General features: G+C 36.2%; 1 protein-coding gene across 1 annotated transcript; it reads left to right on the forward strand.

The window, feature by feature from the left end:
* Nucleotides 1-831: 831 nt before the first annotated feature.
* On the forward strand, nt 832-1,388 carry LOC135267674 (histone H4). The gene has a single exon (XM_064359683.1). It carries the CDS (start codon nt 907-909, stop codon nt 1,216-1,218), a length of 312 nt encoding a protein of 103 aa, XP_064215753.1. The 5' UTR covers nt 832-906; the 3' UTR covers nt 1,219-1,388.
* The last annotated feature ends 9,767 nt before the right edge of the window (nt 1,389-11,155 follow it).

Here is an 11,155-nt window from a genome sequence, read left to right on the forward strand (position 1 = left end):
TTTACCTACCCTTAACCAGAGCGAACAATCATAAATAAAAGCATCATTGTTTTTATTGTTTGACAGAGTTTAAAATTCATTATGATCCGCGTACTATTACTTTAATTACTGTCAATATTGCGAAACATTTTCATTTGTAAACAATTTTGTGGTTCTGAAAAGAACCGTTTTTTTTTTGTTTATTTTTTCATTTTAAGCTCGTTCTCCTCGAATACGTCTTGCCAGTTGGATGTCTTTAGGCATGATGGTGACGCGTTTTGCATGGATGGCACATAAATTTGTATCTTCAAAAAGTCCGACAAGATACGCTTCACTCGCTTCTTGGAGTGCCATAACGGCAGAACTTTGGAAACGAAGATCGGTCTTGAAATCCTGGGCTATTTCCCTGACCAAGCGTTGGAAGGGCAATTTACGAATCAACAGTTCGGTGCTTTTCTGATAACGACGAATTTCACGCAGTGCCACTGTACCGGGCCTGTAGCGATGAGGTTTTTTCACTCCTCCAGTGGCGGGTGCGCTTTTTCTTGCTGCCTTAGTGGCAAGCTGTTTTCGTGGAGCTTTTCCACCGGTCGATTTACGAGCAGTTTGTTTGGTACGGGCCATTTTTTTGACTACTTCTTTATCCCTCAACTACACATACACACACATAAACACCTACGTACGTCACTAACAACGGCGACGGTTCATATGACCCTGCAACAAAATTTTTCGCCGTATTTTATTAACTAGGGTGACACTATGCGTTATCTGATTGGTCAAAAAAGTAACTTAAGAGGCGGAGCGAAACTAAACTATAAAATGAGTTGACTAATCTGGCGAGCAGGTAGTTGTTTTCGACGAAGCAGTCAAATCTGTGTCGTTTTCTTTTGTGAAACAAAGCTTAATTTGAATCAATAATCATTCAAAATGACCGGTCGTGGCAAAGGTGGAAAGGGATTGGGAAAAGGTGGAGCAAAACGTCATCGTAAAGTTTTACGTGATAACATCCAGGGCATCACGAAGCCCGCGATCAGAAGATTGGCACGTCGTGGAGGAGTGAAACGTATCTCCGGTCTCATTTACGAAGAAACCAGAGGTGTCCTGAAGGTATTCCTCGAAAACGTCATTCGTGATGCCGTCACCTACACCGAACACGCAAAACGTAAAACCGTCACCGCCATGGATGTCGTTTACGCTTTGAAGCGTCAAGGGCGTACACTTTACGGTTTTGGCGGTTAAGTTTTTTTTATAACCTATGTTTTATCTATGAGACTACGAGGCGACGACAATACCGGTATACCAGCATTGTTTGGTTTTTATGTTTCTTCCTCATCGTTAGTTACATCAATCTACTCTCTACTATTCATCGCATTTTAATTTTCGACGAAAAAAAACGGTTCTTTTCAGAACCACAAAAATATTTCTAAACAAATGAAAAAAGTACGTATCACAAGGCTCTCAGTTAAACCACCAGTATAATAAATGTTTGATTTCCAAACTGTTTTTATATTTCTAGGAAATGTAACAAATAAAGTTGTGTGGTTTTTATGACTTTGTTGTTTAATCAATCGTATGCTTTTCCTTAAAGGGATGAATTTTGACTTTTCAGAGATAAATAATAATTACCACTAAAGAAAGAAAACATCAAAGCCTAACCGATATACATGGATTAGCTAGCCCCCCACCGGCGCGGCGTGTAGCTCGCCGTCTAGGAGAGGCAATAAAAATTTACCTGCTTTTAAACTATTAAGAAAATAAAACATCTTGAGTGCTCTTTTTTTTTTAAATCGTGCAATAAATTTTTGCCAAGTTTTATGTAACTTTAAGTAGGTATGTTTATTTACTCTTTAAAAAAAGTTTGTGATTCTTTTTTTTATTTGTTAAAAAAATGATGGCCCTGAGAAGGGCCGATATTATTATTTTTTTGTAGCTTGCTGCTTCTCACAGCAACTAGAGAGACAACAGTTAGCTGTTTATGGTTTCTTTTCGGTTTTTTTCGGCAAAAGGACCGCCTGGATGTTGGGTAAAACACCACCTTGAGCGATTGTCACACCGGAAAGGAGCTTGTTTAATTCTTCGTCATTTCTGATGGCCAATTGAAGATGACGTGGAATAATACGAGTTTTTTTGTTGTCACGAGCAGCATTTCCAGCCAATTCAAGAACTTCAGCGGCAAGATATTCCATCACAGCCGCCAAATAAACTGGAGCACCGGCACCGACTCGTTCGGCGTAATTACCTTTACGAAGTAAACGATGTATTCTTCCAACAGGAAACTGAAGACCGGCCCTGCTCGAACGAGACTTGGCTTTTCCTTTTACCTTTCCTCCTTTTCCACGTCCAGACATGTTGATATGATGGTGGTTTTCGTAGTTTATGGAAAAGTCAAAATAAACTATAAGAATATGCTGCGCGTATAACTTGTATGCTACTACTGCGACTGCGAATGACTAAAGTTGCGTTTCTGGCTTCGTATTTATACGGTTACTTATAGAGAAGTCGTATTTCTGACTGGATGATTATACTAAAAGGTGGGGTCTTGATTCGGAGTAAATTCGTATATAAAACATTTTTAACAAGTAGTGCACCATGATTTTAGCTTGAACTTTCAAGTTGACAGGTATATTTTGTGTTCGTTGTGCGTATTACAGTTCGTTTGTGTCGTGTTTTTTTTTTCTTTATTAAGATTAGAAATATTAAAAAATATGCCACCAAAGACAAGCGGTAAAGCAGCGAAAAAGGCTGGAAAAGCTCAAAAGAATATTTCGAAGAGCGACAAGAAAAAGAAGCGCAGGAGGAAGGAAAGCTATGCAATCTATATTTATAAGGTATTGAAGCAAGTACACCCCGATACCGGTATTTCGAGCAAGGCGATGAGCATCATGAACAGTTTCGTTAATGATATCTTTGAACGGATCGCCGCTGAAGCTTCTCGTCTTGCGCATTACAACAAGCGTTCGACGATTACGAGCCGGGAAATTCAAACAGCGGTTCGTCTCTTGTTGCCTGGTGAATTGGCAAAGCACGCAGTCTCTGAAGGTACCAAAGCCGTCACCAAATACACAAGTTCAAAATAGAGAAGTTTTTTCTTTCATCGTTTAAAAAGAAGAAAAAAATGAAATCGGTTCTTTTCAGAACCACAATTAACATTTAAAAGTAAATAAAATTTGTTTCATTAAGTAAAAAATAAATCTAATGACCGACCACTCAAATCTAGATTTTTTTTTATCAATCGAAGCTCTTTTTAAATTAAATTTAAAATGAAACAGCAAAAACAAATTACATCGGTAAAAGTGCGACGCAAAAGAAATCAAGAAATAGCAGGAAAGTAACATCTCGGATTAATCAAATTCTTAACTCTCTTTAGTGTTTCTTCTATATGTCTTAATTTCATTTTTTTTAGTTATTACATTACAAACAATACTACATATTCTGATACGAATTCAATTTCACCTGAGGAATCGGAACCATTGGTTCTTCATTCCTGAACGCACCCTGGGCAGCCATGCCATGCCGTGTTGCCTTAGAAAAAAAAGAAGACGGCGCTCCGGGTTTTCCCCCGAAGTTATCCATTTGATGGAATCTGAAAGGAGCAGCGACGAACTCTTAAATTAGAAATTTAAAAAATATTTATAACATTCTCTCGTTTGTACATCCTTTTTAGTTTAATATTTAGTATTATATTTGGGTGCATAATTAAGACGCGGATTTCTTAAAATAAGTATAAGTTGTTGTGCTGTCATTTATAATTATTACATATTATAATGTCTATATTAGCAACGTAAGGTTGACGTTTCTCCAAAACTGTCACTTTGTCGCTTTAAAGCGACATAACTGAAAAAAACGCTTGTTCTCCCATTTTGTTTATTTTTTATTATTATTATTATTTTTTTTTTTTTGAAATCAAATGTCCAGTGATTTTTGTAACTAGCTATAGTTACTAGTAACAACGAGTAAACAGAAAATAAATAATTGCCAATTTTAATAAATTGTTACATGGTTTTGTTCTGAATATTATGGTATATTGTTAATACTTGGAGATTCAGAAAAAGTTTTGTGTATGTGTGTTGCGAGCGCAAATTTATATTGTCGATTTTGAGAAAATGCTTCAATCGACAAAGGTACAACTTTGCGCTATTAATAGGTACACTAATAGTTATTATTAATAATTATAAAAAATAAATAGATCAATAGTACTTTCCTCAAAGAAATTAACTACAAATTAATAAAATTAACAAATCTTTTATAGTAGATATCTACCCTAAATGTTTGTTATAAATTCGATTTATAAAACTATATACAAGAGTGGAATGATTAATTTATGGCCTCACATAGAAAACAATAATTTAGCAAAACAATTTTTTGATTACTTTTTACTATAACTACCTTTTTATTACATACACTTGGTTAATCGGGGTTTGGAATCCCATCCATGTGGGTCAATTCTGGTAACTTTTTAAACCAAGTTTTTTAGAGCTGTGATATCTTGAAAATTTTCGTTATATTTTTTCCAGTGTATTTTTTTCTTAAATTGGAAAATAGACTAAAATTTACTTTTTTTAAATTGTCGTATAAAATCTAAAGAATTGCGCTAAAACAGCTCCTTACATTGTTCAGTTTTCGTTTTTCCGGCGAGCTTCTGTGCTCAGAAAATGTGTTTTTGTCAATTTTTTCCCATACCCAAAACTTGATCAAAGATATAATGTGTTTGCTATTTTAAAATTATTAATGCTTGAACTATCTCAGACAACTATTATTTCTAATCTTCCAATATCTTTTTATGACATTTCTACAGGAGAAGCATTCTTAGATTTTCTTGAACTTGATGCATTCTTAAGATTTGTATGGTTTTTTTAAATGTCCAAAATACACTTTCAACCATACTAGGCAATGAAAAAGGTATATCTAATGTATAGAATCTAAGCCACCCATCTCAGCCACTTGACCTGACCTGACCTGACCATACCGTCAGGAGTGAAAGCTTATTCTTTTTCTCCAGGAATTAGCGCCTCCGTTCTTAGATCGTGCACGCTGGTTCCCAAGACATCTTCTGGCCGCCTCCTACGGCAGATGATCTAGGTCCCTCAGCGGGCATTTTTCTACGTCTTTTCGTTTACGAAGAATCAGAGCTTTTCGAACATTGATTTCTTCCTTCTTCCCCCATTTTCTTAGTTTTATAAATCTCCTCTGTAAATTTCTGTACTGTTCTCCAATGCTCATTGTTCTCGAGCATTTTTTCAACTAGATTATCATGTATAAGTTTATTACTTATTTGTAATTCCCACTTCTATCGAATGGCATCGCGTTGATAAAACACATGTTTTCGAAAAACACATGTTCGGCTGTATCTTCCTCGTTGCAGTATACACAGCGGTCATCATCTGCTCGATGCATACGGTGTAGATATGACAGAAAAGCCTTATGTCCTATTAAAAACTGTATTAGGTAGTAATTTACCTGTCTCACAGGTTTTCTCCTTTCCATCTACCGACTTATGTTCGAGATAAGACGATGCGATGCGTCCATTTTCTTTTGGAACTGTTGTCCCATCTGGCTTGCCATGCCGTGATAGATTGCTCTATCACTTTATGCTTGTTGCCTGTTCTATCAAGTACCTTCCTACTGTCTTTAATTTGAAAGGCGATAGAAGCCAGAAGCGACCTCTGCTATTATCTGAGGGGAAATGCTTTTACGCATACCAGACTAGGTCTGGTTATGTGGGACTCGGTCGGTAAATGTGCAAGCCGACAATACCCACTAAAACCCCTCGCGTCACCTTAGGGATCGGAACCATTGGTCCTTCATACCTGAACGCACGCTGGGTAGCCATGCCGGTTTGCATGGCGCCAGAAGAAAAGAAGAGGGCGCTCCGGGGATTCCCCCGAAGTGATCCATTTGATGGAATCTGAAAAGAGCTGCGACAGATAAATGTGGCAATGACATTTGATGCTTACCAGATTCGGAAGATCTGAGTGAGAAGGCATTTTTCGATCACAAGAGAGCCATCCTTGGCCTCTTGCATCTGGACGGACCGTTTTCGTCGTAGTCAACGGCCTCTCGCACCAGGGGGTTCGGGTGGGCTTCCGCCTTCGAAAAGGCTCGCTCGGCGGTCTCACGGAAGAATTCCTCCATCGTCGGCATCTTCGCCTCTCGGTGCAATTGGTTGTTGCGAACAAACCACGGGGCGTTGAATGCTTGACGGAGAAATTTGTTTTGGAAAGTTTGTAACTTATGCATCCGAGTCTTACAGGGCGCGAACGCCCAAGCCACAGAAGCATAAGTCATGGTAGGTCGGATCACTGATTTGTACAACAAGAGCTTGTTGTCAATTGACAACGCGCTCCGCCGACATACGAGAGATCTCAGCATTCCCGTGGCTATCTTACCCTTCGCGAGTGCGTAGTCAAGATGTGGGCCGAAGGAGTTTCCTCTGCACACTTATAAGTTTTTGCTTATATTTCTTCATTTTCAATACCCCTCTCTAATACCCGACCCGACCCGACTCGACTCGACTCGACTCGACCCGACCCGACCCGACCCGACCCGACCCGACCCGACCCGACCCGACTTGACCCGACCCGACCCGACCTGATCTGACCTGACCTAACCTGACTTTATCTTCTTAACTCTATACTTGTACTTGTACAATTATACTCAAACCTTAAACAGATAAATAAAATAATATCTTACTATGATAATTACGTTTAGTCATAGGTATACAGATAGGGAATCAAAAGCTTTGTTCACGATAGCGATCGATGAGCTTGTTCTGGCATTAATTGCATGCACAGTACATATGAGAAAAAAACCTGAACTTTTAGTTACAGGCCGTCGTTCACGGTCGAGAATATAACCTAGATACCGGATCAGTTCAGAACCAGTCCAAACGATCTTCATGTTCATTCGATCAAAGATTTTTAGTTCTAGACTTGCGCAGTTGACGAAAGCGGTTTTGTCTTTGTTACTCTCGTGTTTTGGTGCTTTACTGTCTATTTTATTATTGAGATTTATTTAATATATTACTAAATCGAAATTATTTGTAAAATAACTTTTGTGAATGTGAAAATGAGTAGTTTTTTACATTTTACACTTTTTTGTACCAATGTTTCTCTTTTATAAATGTGTGATAATTTTTTGCGGTTTTCCGATTTTTAAACATTTACTGCATACTTGACAACGGTATATTATTGTTTGTGGTAAACGATAATCCATAGCTGGTTCAGAACCGCACATGCGCTTTAAATGAGTCTTGGACTAATTTAGGATTAGTCCTAAATATCCTACGCAAACAAAGCTAATATTATTAGTACAGAAGCTTTAATATTGGAAAGTAAAAACAAAACAAAAAAATAAATGTAATAGAATTAATAATAACTGATTAAAACAAAAAAAAAGTATTTATATTAAATACTTAATATACTTCCAAATGAAAAATAGTCAAAAAATGACAATTTTATGACAATGCTTAAAATGTTAGTTGCCTGATCTAGAAAATTTACGCATCTTTATTAGCTATAATATCTACAGATAAAGAAAACCATGTTTACTAATTTTTAAAACAATAATGAATTTGTATAAATCTATCTTATTCAAACAAATATTTCTCGATTTTTTAATAAACTTATTTATTAATTATCCTCTTCAATTTTAAAGTAACTCGGTGGCGTTCTGTAATGACTATTTCAATTTTTGTTAATAAAATAAAAATTTGTAACAAATATTATTTTTTTAAATATCTTCAAATTAACACTATAAATATTTTTTATAAAAAACATATTTGTTTCATCAAAAGTTGTAAATTTTTTATTGATTCAATAAAGTCTACAATACTTACTCGGTTTATGAATTAAGTAGATCAGCAGACAAATGATCTAATATTTATAAACATTTGGCAACATTTTAATTAACTTCTTTGACGTTGTGTGCTTAAGAATTAAAAAAAACCAGATTAAACTTAAACTATCTATATCTAGTAAACTTAAACTACTTAATCTATCAATCTGTCTTTCTATCATATTTAAAATTTTCATTTTGTATATGACTTTTTTTACTTCAAATCACAAAAAAAAACAGTTAGAAACACGTTTGTGCTTAACCAAAACATTACATACTTTTTTTTAATCTAAATGCAAAATAGATTATGATACGCCACGTAAAACGTTTCGAGAATTTAATCTTAGTTATTGTTGAAACATGCAATCAAATATTCGGTTCATATATCAAAAATCATCCAAATTAGTAAAAATAGATTTCTACCAAATTTCTATCTAATTGCGTAGGCAAATAAATAAAAATATTTTAGTGATAATTTTTAAATTATCTTCCAAGTTATAATTATTTTTATTTTATACGCGCGCGCCATTGTCGACATCGAAGGAAAGAGTTTCCTATTATCTAGGTATTATTAATTTATTAAAAAGTACCAATTTATTACTGAGTGCAAGAGAGAGAGAGAAAGAGACAAACAGACATTAGGTATATCTGTTTTAGTAGAATTTACAATTTGTGAAGTGTCACTTGAAAAAAAGCATCTCATATAAACGAAAGAAGTAAACTACATTGTCATCTGTTGTTGTTGTTGTTGTTGTTGTTGTTGTTGTTGTTGTTGTTGTTGTTGTTGTTCTTTTCTATAATAATTTTGGTTCCAAGTTGAATTTTGGTTTTTACTTTAGGTAAAGAAAAACAAAACAGTAAGATGCAAACAAATAAAACCAAAGTATATTTTAACGTGTATAGGTTGGTAACTAACTACCTACATATTCTTCACTATAACACATTTTTGTGTTTGTGTAAAGTGACAGAATTTGTATTACGTAGGTGGATAGAACTAACTATTGAAATTGAAATTGAAATACAAAATTGATAAGTTTAAAAATAGTTTTCAGTGAATGTTGCTAATAGTTAGAACGTATAGATGACAACGCATTGCAACGAAACGAATCAAATTTGTTTCTATTTAGAAATGCATTTTATTTATAAAATAGAGTATTGTACAATAATGAAACATCGGTAAAGTTATAAGTATACTAAAACAACAAATATTAATAAAATAAACGTTTTTATTGTGACATTTTCTATCATACAACAGTTTACATCAAACGTTTGCATCTTCGAATGTTTTTTGAGATTTCGTTGTTTTTATCAAGACCAAAGTATAGAAAAAACTTTTAGAAAACATAAACAACTATTTTTTTTTTAATGTTTGCATTCAATGTACCCTAATGACTCCTGGGGCCCGTCATCTTCCAAAAAGTTCCGGTTTCGTAGTTGGTTTCGTTTCGTGCATCGACTGTTTTGAAAGAATTTTTCCGCACAAAAACAAAAGTATTTAAAAAAATTCTTATTGGCATTCGGTAGAGGATAGATTAGACTTTCGACAGACCAAAGACCAACTTTTCACGTTTACCCAGTAAGTATCTGTCGACGACGTCGCAGTTTGATGTTCTCTTTAACCGCGAATAAGTCGTCGGTACGGCGAGCGTCTGTAAGGACGTCACTAGGTCCTGAGAATAATCGTTTCGTTGATATAAATTTCAGAATATATAGGAAAAATCTTTTTTTCAAAATTGGTTTTGTCGTCGGCTCGAAAACATTGACGATCGTCAAAAAGGAACGATGTCATCACGCCAAAGTCTAGTGTGAGGCCCCGATAATTTTAATGTTGGCGAGCGTGGTGTTTGTTTAGTCCGCGGTCGGGTTTATTTTCTAGGCAATAAAAACTTAGTCGTGGCGCGAAAATATCTTTAGTTTGAGCGCTCGTGTATTCGAATTGTGTTGGTTGGTTCGTTTAGGTTTATATTTACCTACTATATACTACCTATCAAGTATATATCTATTCTGCTGTCATAATAATAATACGAGAATACGAGAAAAAAATGGCAGACGTAGAAAATCAATCCGCATCGGCTAATGCTGCTGCTTCGACGACTTCACCTCAAGTTCATCATCATGCTAAAAAGGAGAAGAAAGTAAAAAATCCTAGAGCCAAACCTTCTCATCCTCCCACTTCCGAGATGGTCAATAACGCTATTAAGGGTTTAAAGGAACGTGGTGGTTCTTCTCTTCAAGCTATAAAAAAATTCGTCGCCGCCAATTACAAGGTAGATGCCGAGAAAGTTGCACCATTTATCAAGAAGTATCTAAAAGGCGCCGTCGCTTCTGGTTCTTTGGTTCAGACGAAAGGTAAGGGAGCTTCTGGATCGTTTAAACTTGCTTCCTCGTCCGCCTCCGGTGGTGGTGCAAAGGCCAGAGCTGCTGCTGCTGCTTCTGCTGCTAGAGCTGCTGCCGCCGCGGCAGCCGCTGCTACTGGCGAAAGAAAGAAAAAATCCTCAGCAGTTTCAAAAGTTAAAAAAAACACTGGAAAACGTTCCGCCGTTTCGGCACCAAAAACCGGTAAGAAACCATCTTCGCCAAAAGCGAAAAAAGTCGCAGCCGAAAAGAAGAGCGTAGCCGTCGCGAAAGCAAAAAAGGCCGCTTCTGTCGGCGCTGAGAAGAAAACAACCGCTGCTTCCTCTACAGGTAGAGCTGTTGCGGCAACAGCTTCATCAAAGCCGAAATCACCTTCGAAAGCAAAGAAATCAAATAAGGCCGGTCCAACGAAGAAACCTAAGGCACCGAAACCAAAAAGCGCCAAGGCTATATCTGCTAAAGCGAAGAAATCTCCTGCTTCTCCTAAAAGAAAGAAGTGAGCTATGGCAATAATCTCATTTGTCGTCGTCTTCGTCGTCGTCGACTACGAACCGATGATGATGATAATGATGATGATGATGATGGTGGTGACGTCCTGGATTATCGACTGTTTAAGGCCGTCGAGGGCATACATAAATGGCCCTTTTCAGGGCCACAAATTAATTTCTATACAAATAAAAAAAAGTTTTCACACCTATCTGCATATACCTAAATCGAAATATAATTATTAATTTATACAAACAAACAAACGATAATGTCTGTAGGGTGTCGGCGCTAAAAACGCATTATCCCTCCTCACCTACCTAACCACTTTTATGACTTTATTCGATATTTAACTTTACTCATTTTTATGGTACCTACTTAAATAAATTAAATTCTTTTGATGCCGCCGCCGTTCTTGAAGTACCGATCAATTAAAACGATTTGTTTACCTACCCTTAACCAGAGCGAACAATCATAAATAAAAGCATCATTGTTTTTATTGTTT

This window comes from Tribolium castaneum, unplaced genomic scaffold (genome assembly GCF_031307605.1).
Source record: "Tribolium castaneum strain GA2 unplaced genomic scaffold, icTriCast1.1 ptg000075l, whole genome shotgun sequence".
Lineage (NCBI taxonomy): Eukaryota > Metazoa > Arthropoda > Insecta > Coleoptera > Tenebrionidae > Tribolium > Tribolium castaneum.

Excerpts from the sequence above, each read along its gene's own strand:
- LOC135267674 (XM_064359683.1), top strand. The coding sequence starts at position 907 with ATGACCGGTCGTGGCAAAGGTGGAAAGGGATTGGGAAAAGGTGGAGCA.